At 35.8% G+C, this 22,851-nt stretch overlaps 1 protein-coding gene across 1 annotated transcript in view; it reads right to left on the bottom strand.

The window, feature by feature from the left end:
* The window catches only part of LOC122310044 (LRR receptor-like serine/threonine-protein kinase GSO2), a 65,336-nt gene that overhangs the window by 8,431 nt on the left and 34,054 nt on the right, over positions 1-22,851 (bottom strand). The window contains exon 3 of the mRNA XM_043123933.1: positions 21,992-22,165. Coding sequence (XP_042979867.1) covers positions 21,992-22,165 — 174 coding nt within the window. The remainder of the gene's footprint in view (positions 1-21,991; positions 22,166-22,851) is intronic.

The following is a 22,851-nucleotide window of genomic DNA, read 5'->3' as shown; positions in this document are numbered from 1 at the left end:
AAATCGAGACGTTCGGATGATGAAAACACTGGTCACCACCCTATCGACAAGTATTAGGTGTGTGTAAAAGCAACAAATGTGTAAAAGAAAACACAACGGATAACGAAAGTCAAATAACTAAGTACCAGAATTTTCTTTAGTTTAATACAAAACTGTTTAAAACATACATAATAAAATATTACAAAACACAAATATTGTTTTAAAAACTAACTACAAAGCATAGACTTTAACTCAGCACTTCGGCAGAGCCGCATCCTTGGGCTCAGCCTCCTCCTCTTCTTCGAACTCTGCACAAAAACTACGAAACCAAAAATGGTGCCGCAGGTAAGTAAAATCCAAACACCACTTGATAAAAATATATAAAACTCAAACAATATACATGAAAGAAAAACCAATGCACATGTCCCGTAAAACCATTTTTTCCACGCACGCCAAAAATCCATTTGGCCTACAAACATAACGCTTAAAACCAAGCCTCGCCATTATCCCAGATAATGGCCCAAACCACCATTTTCCCAGAAAATGGATCAAAAGCCTCAACACATCCTGGCCATTTTCCCAGAAAATTGCCCGTATCCGAAAACCATAAAAACGATCCAATTATGCATGCACCATGATCTCCCTTAGGGATCATCTGCACACCGCAGGTAACGACTACGCGTGTAACACCTAAACGAGCGATGCCCAAACTCGTGCCCAGCGCATACCTAGCCAGGCCATCCTCTAGTCCCCGCCACTCTAGGGACCACAGAGTCGACACGACAGCGTTACCGTATCATGCGATCCGGTCGTCACCCTGCGACAACTCAGGGGATGTCACTCAGTATTATCCACTCCCGAGTGACCAGAGGAGCTCCACCGAGATAATAACCCATCCCGGCTTGGGCTCGTGAGACACACGCACCCGAAACTCATTTACACCGATAAAACTGGATTTTTCTCAAATAAATAAAATATACATGCATGCACCATGTAAATGCAATATCAGTGTGCAAAACAACCAACCAACCATAAATCAAGAATCCAAACGACTCCATCCTCAAACCATCCGACCCCCGAACTTCTCGGACTCAGTCCGGAATCAACCAACCAACAGTAAATATTTATTGCAAGAGTAAAATACATTTAAATCTAAAAATAGAGTTTGAAAAATACTTACAGCGCTATACGGTATTTTTTGAAAGCTCGCGGCGTTGCAAACGGTGGAAAAAAAACAACGTAACAGTGTAATTTACACTGTGGTCGTGGGTAATAAATTACCCACTTTCGAACAGGGACAAAACAAGGCACGAAATTGATAGGGAATGGTCTTGAGATGTTTATGAAGCTAAAGGAAACGAGTTTTGGCCGTGGGTGGTGGTGGAAATGGCAGTCGAAGGCCAAAAATGGGCTGAACGGAGTTGAGCTTGTGGGAGTTGTTCCGGCAACGGATCGAGGCCGGAAATGTGTGGTTTAGGTTGGCAAGAGGTAGGGGAAGAAGCTGTGATGAGATGGTGGCCGGAGGTGGTGCGACGGCGCCGGAATCGGTGAAAAATCGTGTGGCTTGGAGGAGCTCGTGGTGGCTAACGGTGGCTCGGATGGAGGTGAAACTTGGTGGGGATGTTCACCTGTGAGAGGGGAAGAAAACTGGGTGGGTGGTGTAGGCCATGCAGCTGGCGAGCGGCGGTTCTGGGCTGCGAAAGCAACCAGCGACAGGGGAGAAAAACAGAGCTGGTGCAGTGACTTCCAGCCGTGCGTGGCGGCTAACGGCTGGTCTGATGGCTCTAAAAATTGGTGGGGATGATCTATGATGGGAGGGGAAGAGAACGGTGGGGGTGGTGTAGTACACGGTGGCCGGATGGCGGCGTATGATGCTGGTAAACAGGCGGCAACAGGAAGGGGTAGGAGAAGGGGGCTGCGCGAGGAGAGAGAAAATGGGAAGAAAAAGAAGAAGAAAAAGAAAGAAAAGAAGAAAAAGAAAAGGAAAAAAGGAAAAAGAAAAAGAGGAAAGAAAAGAAATGAGGTCAAATCCTTACTTTGGAAACTAAAAACCGATCTGCCGAAAATGATATTAAAAACCGTAAAACGACTAAAATAAATTAAATACGACATCAAATAAATTAAACCCAATTTAAAATAAATTAATTTAAAATAAATAAACCAATATATTAATTAAATTAAAAACAACCATTCAGTGAAAATACACGTAAAAGCGGATCATCACAAATGCCATATTTTGAAGCAAGGAAGGAACTGGATATATCATGGTGAAGCAAATTTAAAGATTACCGCTCTATGTATACGACACGGGTTTTTAGTAATGCTAAAACTAGGGTGAATGCATCTATTGAATATGGGAAACCAAAACAAGAAAGAAAAAAAGAAAACACAGCTCGTGATCAATATTCTTATTCACTAATCTATATTAGGAAAGTTTGTTTAGCCAACCGATACCATGAACTCTTCTAAACTGCAACTTTAATAATTTTTTTCTTTTTTAGTTTAATGTAGTCTGGCCATTCTTTGTCTTTGTTAAACATGACAAAGAATTTTTTGTGGTTTTTTTTAATGAGTGTATGTTTAATTTTTTTAATTGTTTATTTGGTGGGAGTTTGTTACGATCCTTGCCATGAGTCACTGTATTGTACTAAGGGAATGGAAATGGAATGATGGATATAGCTGTGAAAATAGATAATGCAACTGAAGTGTTTGTGAAAATGCAAATGAGAACCACAAGTTTCTATTGACCACGGGAATGCTTGATAAACTTTCAATTTTTCCCTTCTTCCTTGTGTTTTCCTTATATACATAAATACTACCCTGTAAATATGCTTTTGAAATGGTAGACTGACATCACCGATTGTAATTGTGATGACTCTTGGACTTTAGAAATGATTTGTTATGTGATTATAATTAAGTTTTGTTTTGCTCATCTTTTTGGTCATTTTTTTGCTTCCGATTTTTGCCTCATGTTTTTTTCATCTTGTTAGAAATGATTAGCCTCATGTTTTGCTCATATTTTTTTGTATTAAGCTCTGTTTTCAGTTTTAAGATTTAGTTAATGGCTAATAGTTGTAGGTATAAAGCTCTGCTTTTTTTTTTTTCTTTTATATATATATATATGGACTATGTTGGTATAGTGTCTTGCTCAATATGTTTCATTGCACCATGCATTGAGGTTTTTTGTGTGTATATATACATATATATTACTAATGTTGTACTGCTTGTATTAGATTAGGATGGACACAAGCAGTTTGTTGCATTCCTAAGATGCTCATTGGATTTCTAGCTTTCCACCAACTTAGTTGCAAACTCATCAAAATTACAAGATGCTCATTATCCTTATCTTCAGAGAATTTAGTATAGGAAGTTGGCATGAATAAATAGATCATATATATGAAGCTATATTATTAAAGATATTTTGTGGTCTTATATAAAACCTTTTTAGTGGAAATTCGTTAAAATTTTTGAAACCCTAAGAATTAATTAGGCATTAGTTTATAATTATTTAAGACGTTTCATTCTGATTTTTTTTTTCTTTTCACTCATTATCACTTTAATTATATATTATATATGGGGTATAGAGTGATTTGCATACGTCTCTAATATCTCAAACTACTTTAAAGATGATCACTTGAAAAGTGAGAGGGGTTAAAGTTATCCAACAAAGGCACATTTTTAGAAGGTTATTTGGACTATGTTTTTTTTTTCTTCCATGTGTTGTCTTATTTTATATCATTTTTGCCACTTCTCATGGATGGCAGTTTGATTGTGGAATTCATCTTGCTTATTTGGGCACGGCTGCTTTGTCGTACTTCAATGAGATAGATCCTTCAACAATTGAACGAAGATTCTCATCACTCAGTATGTTTATCTATTCTTCTTTTTTTCTTATAAATTTCACTTTATGCTTTGATGAAATGTTCTTTTATATTAAAATTGGCTTTCCCTACTGTTAACACTTGATCTAAAGGATATGGAAATTTGTATCTACAAAGGTTATAACACTGCACTGGTTTGTTAGCATAAGCCTCCAGACACAGGGCATTAATTTTTGCATGGTTTAACTTTGGATTATAAGTATATGAAACATAGTAACATTTGGGAAATTTTTTGATAAGATGTTGTGATAGATATTCGATAGCATATTTATTGGCTATGGAACAACTGTAAGACTATTGTGAGGTAATAATCAGTACACTTACCTCATCTATGGTGAGCCCATTTAAGTACTTTTTGATGTGCCCCTAAGATATTGTATTAGTTTGATCACCATATATATTACTATCTCATGATTCCCATGGAGGGAATTCCTGCATCTAAATTAGAATATCTTTATCGAAATACCGAGCTAGCTAGGAGCTAGGGAATATGAAAGATAGTTATTAACAAAAACAAGAAAAGAAAAAGACGAGTTAGGGAAAGGAACAAATTAAACATTTGAACCAATATCGAACTTTCCAATTAAGAAGAATTTTACAAAAACTAATTAATTAATTGTGATTCAACTCTGTACATTATATATAGTTTTCCATATACTTATTTGGGCCCAAGCTACATTAGCTTCCAAAAGAGAACAGTTCGAGCCAATATGAAAATCCATCACGATTCTCCGATTAATGTCGATGCAAAAGATAAGGATAAAGCGATGATTTTAGGATATAGGATTAAATTGATAAAAGAGTTTTAAAATCATAGCCACAAACAAAACATAATTTCAAATTAAAGTGATTTGACAGTCACTACAACAAAAATAGGTTTTAGTGACAGATGAAACTGTCACAAGAAATGCAAAAAACGTCACGAAATATATTTAGTGACGGTTTCTGACCGTCACAACAACTGTCACGTAATGTGCGTCACGGATTACATTTGGTGACAGTTTACTGTACAAGCATCACTAAAAATATTTTTAGCGACGGTTGGAGATGTGCCGTTTGAAATAACGTTCGAACGTATGATTTTCTGTGACGGTTAGAATCCGTCACAGAATATAACGTTCGAACTTAAAATTATACGTTCGAACGTAAAAAGGAGGAGCTGACATCCGAACGAGAAAAGCTAACGTTAGTTGATTATAGTTCGGACGTATAATGTAAACGTTCGAACGTTTATACGTGCGAACGTTACGTTCGAATCTCGAATCCAACGAAAATGAAATAATGTCCGAACGTTTGTATCATGACGTTCGGACGTTAATTCGAATGTTAAGTGAGTAGAGTTCGAACGTAAAGTGTACGTTCGGATGTTTGTAACGTTAAACTTTTTTGACATTCGAACGCTTTTTTAAATTGGGTTAAACGTTCGAACGTTTTGTTACTATTTTGTAAGGTTACGTTCGAACGTATTTTCGAACGTTTAATACTGTTGAAACGTATTTTTTTTACATTCGAACGTACATATCAGAAATGCTAAACTCATCCACTTAATAAACAAACCAATTGTTTCACATTACAGTACATATTTCACAACCAATATTGTTTGAAACTGTTTTCAAATTAGATGTAAAAAACGTAATACAGAAATAAGATTCATTTCTTTTTCTTTCCGCGCCCAGCACGATTCTGTTGCAATGACATAACACGCTCCATTTGCAGCATCATCTCCCGCTGCACTTGCTCTTGGACCTCACTACGGATTCTTTCCTCATGTTCTCTTTGTTGGTCCTGCAAACGCGTCTCTAAATGAGACTGTCGCTCTAAGAGGGACTCCAACTCTTGCTGTCTAGACCTCATATACTCATTCTCGCGTCGTGCAGCTTCTAAATCTTTGGTAAGATTATTAATTTGTGATGTCGATGAGGTTGAGGAAGATGAACCGGAATGCTTGAAAGATCGTCCCAAACCTCTTGCCATACTAGAGTTGGGCCCAAGCACCTGTGAAAAAATGTCCAAGTCACTAGGAGAGGAATCCCCAGAAGCTGACTGCATCTCCATCATTTTTCCCTGCAGTTTGAGAGATCAAAACACACAATAAGTAACATATTAAAAGAAATACAAATAAAAAATAATTTAATCACATGTTACATAATTTATTCAACAAAAGGAACACCGCTTACATAATTAATTGCAGCTGCAGGATCCATCCACTCACTATGCTCATTAGTGTGAGCAGCAGCATAGACATGAATGAGGGAAAAGTTTTCAGGATCATCACGTTTCTAAGAAAATGACATTAGCAATTTGAAAAAGACAATATTAGTACTTATATAAAAGAATAATAAGAAAAAATATGAATTATTACGTTTATTAATTACCATTTTTTCAGCAAGACGATGGAATGATCTTGAACCAGCACGATGGTGAATAGTCAGAGCAGATCTATTATTTGCATTTGTAGAACTTAAGTGCTACAAAAATAATTCTCACCGTTAATTGTAATATATGTACATACATATAATATAAACAACAAATATAAATGTAAATAATTATAGAAAATAATTCTAGAATACCTGATATTCTGGAGAGGCAAAAAGATCATAACACTTTATCCAGTCATCTAATTTCATCTGCTGGAAAGGGGACTGTGCAGCCTCTTCAAACGTCTCAAATTTCTTGAAATGGTCGTGATATCGTCCCTTGTGACGTCGGAATAGTGTAGCCATTAACTCATTCACAGTTCTCAAATCCTCGCTACGACCAAAGTCGAGGTCAAATTCATCCTAATTATAAATTAGGAACGTTAAAAATATAATAAACTAATGTAGGTGAAAAAAATGATATAATAAGTAAACTCACCAGCACACGACTCCAAATGTGTTCCTTAATCTCATTCGGCACATCTCTCCAGGAGCGCACATAAAATGGAGCGTAAGCTCGAATTACTGTGCCAATATAGGAGGAAAGCGCTGCTGCACTATCATTCACTCCTCCAGTGGAATTATCAGGAATTGCGATTTTCAATTTACCATGCCTTCGATTTTTCTCAAGTGAGATGCCGCGTGTATAGCCACGACCGCGACGAGCCAATTGTTCATCAACTAATAGATGATAGTATAATTTTGAAGGTTATATATATTATTTATTGAAACAAACATCTTCAAGTATATATAGTATTAACGTAAACATTCCTTACCGGTAGGTGTCGACTGTGCATCGTTCTCTGTAATGTTAACTTCATCTTCGGGAACAGACTCCTCAGGTGGGGAGTCCTCAATGGGTTCAGGACTTGGACTCGGTGGAGGAGGCACATTTCTCCTTTGTCTTTTTGGCGGCATACTTGAAAATGATTATATATAACAAAAAAATATTATTAGAATAAATTTATATTTATTATAAAATTCTATAATGGCTGTATATGAATAAACTTTTTAGTACTTTTAGTCTTCATCTTCGGATGTATTTTCCATGTTTGTTTCAGAATGTCTCTGTATAACATCTTCGTCATCATCATCAAGCTCTTGTTCGTCATCCTTATCCACTTCCCCCCCGGATTCTTGTTCGTCTTCTTCTTCTGACTCTTCTTCTGTACTTTTCTCACTTTCTTCAATTGAGTGATAATTTAATGAAGACGGGTCGAGATGGATGAGTGGGACGTCATCTCTACATAAGGGGAGCAACTCGAGTGCACCGAGGTCAACAAATAAGTTAATACCCCCTCCTCCATCTTCCTGGTAGGCCTCTACATTTAGAGTGTCATCTTCATCTCCACTATTATCGTAATCTGCACTCGTTCCTACTTCATATATATTTCGAGGGATAAATTTTTGTACAACTCGCCAAGTTATCTCTCCACTATCTTCATCAGCACTTTTCATTGGATCAATCAAGTAATAGATTTGAGTAGCTTGACAAGCCAGTACGAATGGATCATCTTCGTACCATTTAGATGCAGTATTGACACTCATAAAATGATTATCCCTATATATCGAATCCCGACCACCGCCTAGATCCCACCAATCACATTTGAAGACATATGTTATAGACCCACCCAGATATTTCAATCCGATAATATCACGAATGACACCATAATAATCAATATCATCTGTTCCATGACTCCCCTCGACCAAGACACCACAGTTTTGAGTTTTTCTATTACGTTCACGGTCCAGAGTATGGAATCTATAACCTTGAACTGTGCATGCAGTGTATTGAAGTGCTCTGTTTGATGGACCACGGGCCAATGCATACAATTCAAAAGAGACTGATTTGGGATCACGAGCACGTTGTTCCAATATCTAACAATTTAAATAATGTCATTTATTAAATATTAGCTAGAGTTAAAACTTTCATCATGTAACATATAGTATAGAGTTTAGTTCATACACGTTGTTCAAACCATCTAGAAAATTCTGACTCGTGTCTTGCCACTATATCCTCGACGCCTTCCATCTTAAGTTTGTCCATGTGCTCACTGTATAGTATATATTATCATATTATTTTACATAACAATAGTTAAAGTTGTATATAATCTTTAGAATTATTTAAACCTTGTACAACGACATACCTGAGATAGTGATCAATCTCCTGACAATTATTTAGTACGTACCACCGAACTTTACCCAACTCTGTATCAAGTAAATCGTAACCCGTTTGTGCACCCAAAGGTCGTACATTCTGAGAAAACACTGATAGCTCACGAGAAGGCGGAGCAGCAAGATCAGCATTTCGTTCTTGACGAATAAATCTTGTCTCAACACCACGAAGATATAAAGAGCAAAATGTTAACCATTCATCGTGTATATAGGCCTCTGCTATTGAACCCTCAGCTCTGGCTTTATTCCCAACAGTGCGCTTCAGTCGACCTAAATATCTTTCAACTGGATACATCCAACGGAACTGTACTGGTCCACCCAACATGATCTCCCGAGGTAAATGTATTGCTAAATGGACCATGACATCAAAAAATGACGGTGGAAAGATTTGCTCAAATTTACATAGTATAGTAGCAATGTCTTCTTCCAGTTTCTGCAGCATATCTCGCTTCACTACCCGAGCACACAAATCCTTAAAAAACATACACAGTTCAGTTATGGCAACACGTACAGGAGATGTTAGCTTCCCACGAATTCCCACCGGTAATAACTTCTGTAAAAATACGTGACAGTCATGACTTTTCAATCCACCAATTTTCCAGTCATCATGACTTACGCATCTACTGATATTTGAAGCATAACCATCTGGCAACTTCACACCTTGCAACCATTTGCAGAAGTCCATCCTCTCCTCCCTTGTCATTGTAAAACATGCATGCGGCATGACCACCCTCTCACCATCCACTCGTAAATGCAAATTATGTTTAATTCCCATTCTCTCAAGATCTTTCCTTGTCTTAATCGTATCTTTCGTCTTTTTATTGATGCTCATCAATGTACCCAGTATATTATCACAAATATTCTTCTCAATATGCATTACATCCAAACTATGTCGCAACATGCAGGACGACCAATACGGCAACTCAAAAAAAATACTACGCTTTGTCCAATTCAATTCTGCTACGCCTCGTTTTCTCTTGTTCTTTCCCCGACCTTTGCCAAAATTGTTCGCTGCCACATGTACCAATTGTTCCAGGATCTCTTCCCCAGACAACTCATTTGGCGCAATTCTATCTTCTACGCGTCCATCAAACTTAGCGGATTCTGTTCTCCATGCATGATTAGTTGGTAGATAACGTCGATGACCCATGAAACACAACTTTTGAGAATATTTTAACCACTCACTAGTAGTTTCTTTATTACACGTCGGACACGCTAACTTTCCTTTAGTACTCCAGCCAGAAAGATTCCCATATGCCGGAAAGTCATTTATCGTCCACATTACCGCAGCATGCATCTGAAAAGTTGTTGATGTGGATGCATCATAAGTTCTGACGCCTGCTTCCCATAACTCTTTCAACTCTTCAATCAACGGCTGCAAATATACGTCAATGTCATTCCCAGGTGATCTCGGGCCGGGGATAAGCAAAGTTAACAAAAAGTTGGGCGCCTTCATGCACCTCCATGGTGGAAGATTGTACGGAATCAACACTACAGGCCAAGTGCTATAACTTGTACTCATATTTCCAAAAGGGTTGAATCCATCAGTTGTGAGTCCGAGACGCACGTTCCTTGCTTCTATCCCAAACTCTGGATACTGATTATCGAAAGATTGCCATGCAAGTGAGTCAGCAGGGTGCCTCATAAATCCATCATTTTGAACTCTTTTCTCTTTGTGCCACTTCATATCGTGAGCTATTTTCTTACACATGTATAATCTTTGCAACCGGGGTTTCAATGGGAAATATCGCAATACTTTAACCGGAACGCTTTTCTTATCCTTCCACCTCGACTCTCCGCATACAGGACATGCTTGTTGCTCCTCGTTCTCATTCCAAAATAAAACACAATCATTCTTGCACGCATGTATGGACTTATACTCAAATCCTAATCCCTTTCTCAACTGTTTCGCTTCATAAAAGTTCTTCGGCAATGCAGATCCTTCGGGAAGCACTTCATTAAATAAGTCTAATACCATCTTAATTGTTTTGGTTGACATTCCACACAATGATTTTATGTGAAGCAACCGCACAATAAACGACATTTTAGAATGTTTTGTACAACCTGGATAAAGCTCATGCTTTGCATCTTCCCACATTTCTGGAAAATTATCTGAATCATTCCGTCGCCCACTTGAGCCATTGTCGTCAACCTCATCCATAAACATCCCAGCTCCAATGTCACTCAACATCTCCTCCATCTCATCTCGCTCATAATCATCATCCACGTTGTGCAAATTTTCCCGCTGACTGAATAAGTCATCCGCTGATTCAGCATACGGCTCACCATGCAGTACCCATCGAGTATAGCCCAAATCCATACCATTCACAAATATATGACTTTCAGCTTCAGCCAATCCGATCGCACACAAATTTTTACAACCTCGACATGGACACTTAATGTAACCACGACTATCAGCAGACGCCTTTGCAAAATCAATGAAAGCCCTTACTCCACGCGCATAGGGTATGTAATCTTTTCCAAGTCTATCGCGTAGACGCATCCAACTTTTATCCATTTCTAAAAACATCTAACTTTTTAGTAATTAAGGTAAAGTTAAATACACATGCATGTCATGATACATCATGTTCAAAGTACTCTTTCTCAAGGTAGTTGGTCCTATCCCATTCGAGATTATATTCTCCATATTGCACAATTCCCGTCACTCTACTACTTTGAATGTTAGTAAAAATTTCGGCAGCACTTCCCCATAGTTCTCCAAGTATACATGTTCACATATAGGGATTATGACCCAAAGAACAGTATACCCAAAGAACAAATGAGGAAGACACCGAAATTTCATACTAAACGTTCAAAGTATGAATAACGTTTATGTGCAATACAGATAATATAATCTCAAACTGTCCACACCGGACAATTCAGGAATTAGTGTACACCTAAATGTACACTAATTCCCAAACGGGTCTAAGGTTATTTATGCAATGTTATACAATATCTAACAAAAAAGTCAACAATAAATTAGCGCACATTGTTTGAATTATACCGATGTACTAATAATATTTATATTATTAATGATTGATAACACTTAGAAATTATTTGTAGACTTATATAATTCCTTATTTATTATATTATATGTCATTTATCAGCTATATAATATATAACACTACTATAAAATATCTTATAATTACAAATATAAGTTACTAATAACACTTATTATATAATTATTACTATTATTGCCAAAATTATTATTGATAACACTTAAACAATATCAGTTATTATATAATTATTACTATTATTGCCAAAATTATTATAATTATTATAATAAAATATAGTTATTAAATAAGTAACTATTATTATAATTACTTATCTATTTCTTATTAATCATTTTTTTATACTATACATTACATGATAATTATTATTATGGATTAATACTAATATACTCTATACTATATATTATTAGATAAAATATTTAGGATTATTGAGCTATTAGATAAATAAGTATTATTATTTTATAATACTTATTTATATTATAATTTTAGTAATACGATTTTTTATATATACTAAATAGTTATGCCTTATAATTGATACTTAGGGTCATGTGATAATTTATTATATTAGTTATTTAACTAATTATATATATAATAGTTATAATTGTAATATTATAATTTATAATTATGATCATCCAATAAATTATATACCAAAATTGTTATTCTTACACAAATAATATAACAATTTATTTATTAAATAAATTGTTATATATATTCTTTTATAACAACAAATTACTAAAATAGACACATAAACTAACAAATAATTATTATTCAAAAACATACACTATACTAAAACATTATCACATTAAGAATAAACATATTCAATAACAATAATTTTTCTTTTTAATTCATCCAAACAACACAAACTTAATCACAAATTATATCCACAATAAAATATAACAATAGAGTTTAGTATATATACCTTGTGCTTTAAATAAATTATTCTTCAAAAATCACAACTTCTCAACAATTCACAACAAATAATCCTTCAAAAAATACACAATACTAGTTAGTTAAATATATATGAAATAAAACATTGATAATTATCATGTATATTACAAATAAAAAATGAGAAAAACCATTTACCTTAATGCTTAAAAAAATACCTTTGCAAACATATACTCACTATAACCCTCCACTTCTTCCCTTCCTCTCTCTAAAACTCTCTCTCTCCCCACTGCTTTCCACTTCCTTTAGTATTCCGTCTCTCTAAAACTCTCTCTGTCTCTCACTCTAACACGCACGGAGGAAAGCAGAAATGAATCTGCTTTCCCGTGCGTGAAAGTTTTATTTTCTGCTTGTTATGCAATTAACGTTCGGACGTTCATTAATGAACGTTCGGACGTTTGATTTTACGTTCGAACGTTTATGCATTAACGTTCGAACGTAAAATTATCCCGCCCAATAATTATACAGTACGTTCGCACGTATGTACGTCCATCCAACGTATTCGTCAGTAACGTTCGAACGTTAAAATAGTACGTTAGAACTTACTGTGCAAATTTGGTTTAAGCGGGAAATTTCCCTCCGAATTTATTATAACGTCCGAACGTCAGAATTTAAGTTCGAACGTTAATATTATTATTTACATATTATATATTTAGTATATTCCTCATAATATACTTATATATTAAATTATAAATTATACAATATTAATTAATATATAATTTGTACCAATTATATAATATATAACATAAATATTATATAAGAATGTACTATATATATATTATAACTTTATATAAATATAATATATATAAAATATATATTATATTATAACTATAATATATAATATACTTATTATATATTATAGTTATAACAAGTATATTATAATATATTATATTGGAAAAATTGTATATTATCCTAGTATAGTATACTTTAATATAGTATATCTAATAACTATATTAAAGTAATATAGTTATATACTAATGTAGTATAAATATTATATAATATATTATCTATATTATAGTCTATAATATAGTATAAGTATTATATACTATATTATCTATATTATAGTCTATAATATAGTATAAGTATTATATAGTATGTTATCTATATATAATAACTATATAATATCGTATAATATATTATATAGTAAATATATTATAGATATAATATAGTACTAGTACTATGTTATATATACTACTTGTATATAATATAGTATATATACTACAAATATAGTGTAATACTTAGTATACTATACATATACTTTATATGTATATACTACATATATATTATAGACTATATAATTACTATATAATATACTATAGTTATTATATAGATACTATAGTATATACACTATAGTATTGGATAGTGTTAAATAACTATATAATACTACTATATAATATATACTATATAATAACGGTTTCAATAATACGTATATAACACTATATACGTATTAAAACTACATACACTATAACACTATATAGTATACACTATATAGTATAGAATATACGTATATTATACGTATATAATATTATACATTATATAATATATAATATTATATATTATATATCATATTATATAGTAATATATAGGTAATATAATATATATTACATTATATATATTATATAATATATATAATATAATATATAGTGTAACAACGTTCGAATGTTATAACCAAAATGTTCGGACGTTTTGATTGACGTCCGAACATAATAGACGCACGTTCGCATGTTAACACAACGTCCGAACGTAAAAGTATCACGTTCGCACATATGCTTTTAAGTCCGAATGTGATATACATAACGTTCGCATGTGGAGTTAACGTCCGAACGTTAATTAATTAACGTTCGGACGTTAACTGTATATAAGGCCAGGCACGACGGTTTCCAGGCCATAACTTGTACGAAACCGGTCCGGAAACTCAAACTCTCTCATCCTCTCCGCCACGCACGCCGCCGCAACCGTCGCCATCCGCCACCGCGACCGTCACTAAAAGGTAATGTGCCCTCTCCCTCTTCTATTTCCTTGCTTTTAATCGGTGGGTTTCAAAAATTCGAAACCCACCGTAGCCCGGTTATAAAACTTGCATTTCTGGCCACCATTCGCAGTAAAATGATAGAATAGGACCGTAGAAACATTTCCCATCTTTTGAAATTTATATTTTGGTTGTTTGTGGCTTTGAAACATGCGTTTCGAAGCTTTCGGTAATGGCTGAGTCGACTCAGCGATTCCGTGTCGTAACGTTCGGACGTCACGACACAATGTCCGAACGTGTGACCTTTTGTATTCAATACGTTCGCACGTTATATTGTTACGTGCGAACGTATTAGTTTTACGTGCGAACGTTTTTATCCAACGCTTTAACGTAATCCGTTGGTCTTCTTCGGCTAGTAAGAACGTCCTAACGTATGACGGTTCAAATTCATTACGTCAAAACGTTTAGGTAATACGTTCGGACGTAATGAACTTATTCGCACGTTTTTATCGAACGTTTGAATGAAACGTTCGATAAAAACGTCCGAACGTTTCATCTTTGTATATTCGGACGTATTTTAACGTGCGAACATACATTGTATTAACGTTCGAACGTTTACAATATAAAATTTTTTTATATTGTTTCTTTTAGGTATTATTATTTTATATATTGAAAAAGTGAGTTTCTTTAAAAGTTTTACTCGCAAAATTATGTAAATTTATAAGGATGATATTTTAATTTTTAGTATAATCCATATATGTCATAATACGTATGTATCTGTGATTATAATCATTTTTTTAAAATGTTATAACTTATATATTTTTTTTTTATTTTCAGGATATGGCTCAGTATATGACGACAAGGAAGCGAGGGAGGGATGGAGGCAATCCGGACATCGCTCGACTGGGGGCACGAACTGTTATGGGGGAACGAGAAATCCTCATTAATGAGTTTGATGAGCTCAGCTGGGAGCAAAAGACGCTGAGAGACGTCTTCGTCACCAGAGGCTGGGGCCCCATATGCACATTGAGGGGAAAGATTTACCCCACAATGGTTCGAGAGTTTTACATTGGGATGGCCACCATGCCTAACGATGCATCATCCCATACTCTCAGTGTACGCAGTGTACAGTTTCAGTTCTCGGCGGATGTTCTCGCCGACTTGCTCCAGATTCCGCGTATGCTACCTGAGTCGACAGCTGCTCAGGCTGATGACATAGCAGCTGCATTTTCCCCGGGCATATTCGAGGCAGATCCAGCTGCTTCTGCTTCATCTTCGGGCCCTGTTGAGTTTATGCCCAGTCATGAAGAAGATCGACCCGAGGGCGATCCTATTGCTGCTGAGGTTGGTGACGATGAGCGGGACCAGCAGTTCTGAAAGTGATTTGTAAAAATTTATCATTCGAACGTTTTTTATTTTCGACATATGTAATGGACACAAATATTTAATGTATGTATTGTGTAGCTTAATTTCTACTCTTAATTTTTTTTTAATATAACATTACTCAACCTTACTATTAAAAAAAATATATATTATGGTTAATTTATGTAATTTTACATATAACGTTCGAACTTTATCACATTAACGTTCGAACATTGGCGCTAATATATTCACGTTCGCACGTAAATAGTTAAAACGTTCGAACGTTCGCGCTAATTTTTTTACGTTCGCACGTAAATATACATAACATTCGAACGTTACTGTGACGTTCGAACGTATTATGGGAAACGTCCGAACGTTTTGAAATTCTTGCCCAACATTTAGTGACAGTTCTCACAAACCGTCACAGTAAATACGTTTTAGTCACAGTTTGGAAACCGTCACTATTTATAATCTGTCACTAAAAGCCATATTTGTTGTAGTGAGTGCTGCATACTTTAAAATATGAGTAGTGCTACCTCCCGGGGATGTAGCCCGAGATCCTCCCAAGAAAGGTTAAAAAAAAAGTTTATTTATTTATTTATTTTTTTCATTATTTTTTTATATTATTAAATGTGACACCCTCAAATTCTCATGTACGGATACGGAGAAATCGAGACGTCCGGATGATGACATCATGGGTCATCACCCTATCGACGTGTGCCAAGTGTGTGAAAAAGCAACGAATGTGCACAAGAAAATACGCAGCGAAAAGTCAGCCAATAACTAAGTACCAGAATTTTTCTTAACATAATACAAGCTGTTTCAAACATACATAAATAAATATTACAAGACACAAATATAATTTTAAACTAAATACAAAGCATAACATCAGCACCTCGGCGGAGCCGCATCCTCGGGCTCAGCCTTCGCCTCCTCATCCTCGATCTCTGCACCAAAATCTACGGTACCAAAAATGGTGCTGCAGGTAAGTAAACTCCAAACACCACTAGATAAAAATATATAAAACTCAAACAATATGCATGAAATAAAAACCAATGCACATGCGCCATAAAACATGATTTTTTACATGCACGCCAAAAACCCATTTGGCCCACAAAAACATATTCTTAAAACCAAGCCTCACCATTATCCCAGATAATGGCCCAAACCACCATTTTTCTAGAAAATGGATCAAAAACTTCGGAAACCAAGCATCGCCATTTTCCCAAAAAATAGCCCACATCCGAAAACTATATAAACAATCCGGTTATGCATGCACTATGATCTCCCCTAGGGATCACCCGCATACCCTGGCTCTATGTCACACTGCAGGTAACGACTACGCATGTGACACCTGAACGAGCGATGCCCAGACTCGTGCCTCGCGCGTACCTGGCCAGGCCATCCTCTAGTCCCCGCCACTCTAGGGACCACGGAGTCGACACGACAGCGTTACCGTATCATGCGATCCGGTCGTCGCCCTGCGACAACCCAGGGGATGTCACTCAGTTTTATCCACTCCCGAGTGACCAAAGGAGCTCCACCGAGATAATAACCCATCCCGGCTTGGGCTCGTGAGACACACGCACCCAAAAACCATTTACGCCAATAAAACAAAATTTTCTCAAATTAAAATAAAATACACATGTATGCAATATGTAACGGCTCAAATAACCAAGCAATCACATACAACCAAAACCAAGCACTCCGTCCTCAAACCATCCGACCCCCAAACTCCTCGGACTCAGTCCGGAATCAGCCAACCAACAGATAAATATTTATTGAATGAGAAAAATATATTTAAATCTAAAAGTAGAGTTTAGAAAATACTTACAGCGCTATACGGTATTTTTAAAAAGCTTGCGGCGTTGCAAACGGTGGAAGGAAAGCAACGTAACAGTATAATTTACACTGTGGCCGTGGGTTGTAAAATACTCATTTTTGAACGGGGACAAACCAAGGCTCGGGATTGATAGGGAATGGCCTTGAGATATTTATGAAACTAAGGGAAATGAGTTTTGGCCATGGGTGGTGGTGGAAATGGCGGTCGAATGCCAAAAAGGGGCTGAACGGAGTTGAGCTCGTGGGAGCTGCTCCAGCAACAGATCGAGGCCGGAAATGGGTGGTTTAGGTCGGCAAGAGGTAGGGGAAGAAGCTGTGAAGAGATGGTGGCCGGAGGTGGTGCGACGGCGCCTGAAACGGTGAAAAACCGTATGCCTTGGAGGAGCTCGTGGCGGCTAACGGTGGCTCGGATGGAGGTGAAACTTGGTGGGGTTGTTCACCGGTGAGAGGGGAAGAAAACTGGGTGGGTGGTGTAGGCCACGCCACCGACGAACAGTGGTTCTGGGCTGCGAAAGCAACCGGTGACAGGGGCAAAAATAGAGTAGGTGCAGCGACTTCCGGCAGCTCTCGAAGGCTAACGGCTGGTCCGATGACTCTGAAAATTGGTGGGGATAATCTCTGGTGGAAGAGGAAGGGAATGGTGGTGGCGGTGCACTAAACGGTGGCCGGACGGCGGAGAACTGGGCGGTCAAAGTGGCGGCGACGGGAAGGAGAAAAGAGAGAAGCTGCGCACGGGGAAAGGGGGAAAACGGGAAGAAAAAGAAGAAGAAAAAAAAGAAGAAAAGAAAGAAAAGAAGAAAAGAAAAGGAAAAAGGGAAAAAGAAAAAGAAAAAGAAAAGAAAAGAAATGAGGTCCAATCCTTATCTCTGGAGTCCAACAACTGATCCAATGAAAATAAATTTAAAAGCAATAAAACTAAGAAAATATTTTAAACACAACGTAAAGCTAAAATATAATAATTAACTAGTAAAAACAAACTATTTAATTTTAAATCTAAAGACAAGCTAAAATAAATTAAACAGTAATTTAAATCCAATTAAAATCCGATAATTTAAAATAAAAGAACTATTATATTAATTAAATTAAAATATTCCTTTAATGAAAATACATGTAAAAACAGGATGTCACATTAAATATTTTAAAAAATGAATTCACAATATCACTAAAAAATACTTCATTAATCATTAAGTTAAAAAACAAAAAAAATCATTCAGGACACAAATTGAGACCCAAAGCATTTCTGTTGAAATATTTAAATCGAAATCAATGACCACAAGTGGGAACTGGTGTTGAAATTGGTAATTGATGATGGTTCTAGCTGCCCCATAATACACAAAGATCGAGAAATTTCCAATTATGCTGGAATTATTCATGAGCCTATACAGCTATAAAAAAGACTGTATATGATCTTTAATAGGCAAATTAAACTTATTAATTTAGTAATTAGTACAAAAAAAACATGTAAATATATTGTGTATCCCTCGCTGGTAATAAAAATAATTAGAATATTCGATCACTGAATTAATGGCTTCTAAAAATTATGCTTTCCCTTATTGATAAAAGTAAAAGTCCTTGTGCAAAGAAAAAACGAAAAACAAAAAGTACCAATGAAAACGTTGTTAAACATTCATCCACTAAATGGGTAAGAAGACATGAGTAGACAAAAACCTACCACATGCAATTATATATATTTATGCGCCATACAATAACGTCAAATATAAGGAAAATTCTACAAATCACACTATTATCACACTCTCATCTCACTATATAAAATATAACATATTTATTATTATTAGATGATCTTTTATAATTAGATAACTCTTCATTATTCAATAATAGAATGAGAGTGAGATGTAAAAGTGTGGTGTATAATATTACTCTAAATATAAGCATCTTAATTTTCGATTTGGTGGAAGTCAAAAGTAGGTCAGGCTAGCCAGGGGTGGTGCATTGGGCAATAATGCAAGTGGCAACAACGAGAACTAAGTATATGCTTATGGGGATCGCAAAATTGTACCACATGATATTGATCATTTAAAATGTATTTTGCGATAAGACAAAGCAAATCTCAATCTTGTGTGTAGTACTTGCGTTGTAAATGATATTTTTTCAACACCTTAATGCATATTTTTGGGACTTAATTTCTTGAATATTTGTTACTGCCAAGGTAAATTAAGTTCCTGCTGACTACATCAAAGTCACTATTCCCACTAAATGCTCCTAAGAAGCTAAATAATATAAATGAACCAAATCATATACAACACCTTAAAAGCCCGACAACATCTAAAACCAAGACTCAATATAAGCCTCAAGTACTCCATCTTTATTGAAGATAAGCGATACTTTAAAATATAGATATTTCATAAAATTGCCCACACTGCATACGTAATTGATCTAGTAATCACCTATACTTAGAGAGTAGCTCAAATAAAGACTCAATATATCCGTCCACGACTCTAAAATACTTGTGCCTCCTGTTCTTTTTAAAGATTATGATCCCAAACAAAGCCCAAAACCTAAGTGCATATGACACAATTACAAATGGATAGAAGAAGAAAGGGTTATCAATAATTTTAATTCCTTCTTTTTCTTGAGGTTCTTATTGGTTTGTGGTTGAGCATTTTCTTGGCAAAGGGTCTCCATAGAGTTCCGGATTACCCTCATAGCATTGGCTTGTGAAAGTTGAGAATTGACGCTCAAATGGGATTCTTCTTGACAGATTGTTGTAGGCAATACTAAATACAGATAGAGAAGTGAGTCCAACCAATTCAGAAGGAATTCTCCCTCTCAACTTGTTGTGAGAAAGATCCAAACCCTCCATGATTCTCAAGTTTTGAAAAGAGATTGAAATGGAACCTGTTAGAGAGTTATTTGACAAGTTCAAGAACTGAAGCTATGACAGTTCTCCCATTTGAGAAGGAATGCTACCTGTCAACTGGTAGAATTTGTTTGACAACAGTTCTCCCATTGGACTAATTTTTTTGACATAGTAATTCCAGTAAATAAGGCTTGGAGAACTCTTTTTCCAAAAAGTAATGTTATCAAGGCAGGATGGAATACCTCTTGAAAGGCGATTGTGAGAGATGTCAAAATCTTGCAATGTTTTCATCCGACACAGTCTTCGGGGTAGGTGACCTTCAAAGCGATTTCCACTTAAAATAAGTGCTGCAAGCGAGGATGATCATACAACCACTCTACAATATTACCAGACAAGTCATTATCTCAAACATCTAGGATTAGTAAATATGTATTGTTCAATATGGTGGGGGAGATTACTCCTTCAAAGTGATTGCTACTCAGATGTAAGATCCTCAACATTGTCATGTTCGCATCCTTTGGGAGCATTTGACCTTGCAATTTATTGTTTGATAAATCTAACAGCGTAAGTCATGCTCCAGCTCTAGTCAAACTATGCGGTACTATTCCTGAGAGAATTTTATGAGAAACGTCTACACAATGGAGAGGTAGATAACCAAAGGACCAAGGAATGTTGCCTTCTAATGCATTTGTGGAGATGTCAACATGTTTTAATCTTGGAAGAAGATATTCAATATTTTTTGGAAGAGAGCTTTTGACATGATTATCAGATATGTCCAAAACCTTAAGTGGTGAAGTTCCATTAGCAAAGCAGTCAAGAAAAGAACCATCGATTTTGTTGACACCCAAGGACAAAACTGTGATATTCACGTGGAAAAATAGTTGACAAGGTATGCTTCCTTCTAATGAGTTGTAAGACAAGTCTAGCAAATACAATAAATATTAGGTGGATTTGAAGGTTACCACTCTTCTTGTTGAGGTTGCAGCTTGCCAAGCTTAGAGATCTTAGCTAAAAGGTGGGCACCCAGGAGGGAGATTCTATTTCAACTTCCAACTTGTTGTTTGAAAGATTGAGGTAGTAAAGATTAGAAATGTTGGCAAATATGGAAAATGATAGCACCCCTTCTTTGCTGCATCCAGCTTCAACCGAAGTGGATGGGCAAAAAGTGAGAGCTATAAACCAAAGGAAGATGATGACCTTATTGGCAAAAGAAGCTTCCATTTGTGAAGAGATTGTTCAAAGGCAAGTAATAATGCGAGTGGCACTCCCTGGGCTAATAATAAGCTTCTGATGATGACTTCGTATGGGAGATTGTCCACTGTAACAATGCTGGCCTCGTAACGGATCCACTCAAATATAACGAGTGGCAAGCCAATAGGCTCTCCATGTGCCAAGAGAATCAGGAACTGTGCGTAAGCCCGACTGAATGTGGTCTTATGTGCCACAGGGTCTACATTTGTTGCAACAAAAATTTGCAACATGCGAAAGAAAGGCAGCAGCTGATTCTGGCTAAAGGAGTTCGGCCTATCGAGCTTCGTGCTGTCTTTGCCAGTGAGGATGTAGAAATCTTGATCCCGCTCATTAACACCAACCTCAGGAGCAATATCCTTGCCCTTGGGCCAATCTCCCTGTTCACTGGGCATAGTGTCAGCAGGGCCCGTAGATGAAGCAGAAGTGGCTGGATCTGCTTCAAATGTGCCCAAAGCAAATACAGCTGATGTGTCACCAGCTTGAGCAGCTATCGCCTCAGGTAGTATATGGGGAATCTGGAGTAACTCAGCGATAACATCCGCCGAGAACTCAATTATTGTATAGATATATTATAACTATATATTATATAGATAATAACTATATTATTGTAGAAATATATTATAACTATATTATAGTATATATATTAGCTCTGATACCAACTACGTATACCAGGATATATATAATAGTAATATAATATATATTATTATTTTATAGTTATTTTATTGTTGTTTATGTTTAATTTCATGATGAATTATTACGCACATAATATTGGTTTTCGTGATCGCTATGAATTAAATTGTTTAGAATATAATTTGAGACTTGAATTAAATAATTTACAAGAAAGGATAAAACATCTTAAGGAAAAATAATTATTAATAAGACTAGATTATTGTTCAATGATGGAAAGATATCATGTATATAGAAGTAGACAAGCTGCAATAGAAGAATTAGAAGATCATTGTGACTTCTTAAGATCTGAAATTAAAAGTTTAAGAAATCACCTAAGTATTCTTGCTTTAAAAATAAAAGAGTAAAAATTCGTTGGTAAAGAATTTTATCAACGGTAACCTACATAAAAGAAAATATAGTATATTGAGAATCTTGTGATGGTAAGCCATGAAAATCCGTTGGTTAGCCCATTCTTGCCAATAAGGCTTTAAGGGTGGTCCTAGTTGTGACGCCCCCAAATCCCCACGCACGG

This window comes from Carya illinoinensis, chromosome 5 (genome assembly GCF_018687715.1).
Source record: "Carya illinoinensis cultivar Pawnee chromosome 5, C.illinoinensisPawnee_v1, whole genome shotgun sequence".
Classification (NCBI taxonomy): domain Eukaryota; kingdom Viridiplantae; phylum Streptophyta; class Magnoliopsida; order Fagales; family Juglandaceae; genus Carya; species Carya illinoinensis.
Note: the sequence above shows the minus strand (reverse complement) of the source record. Positions and strands in the feature narration are given on the sequence as shown.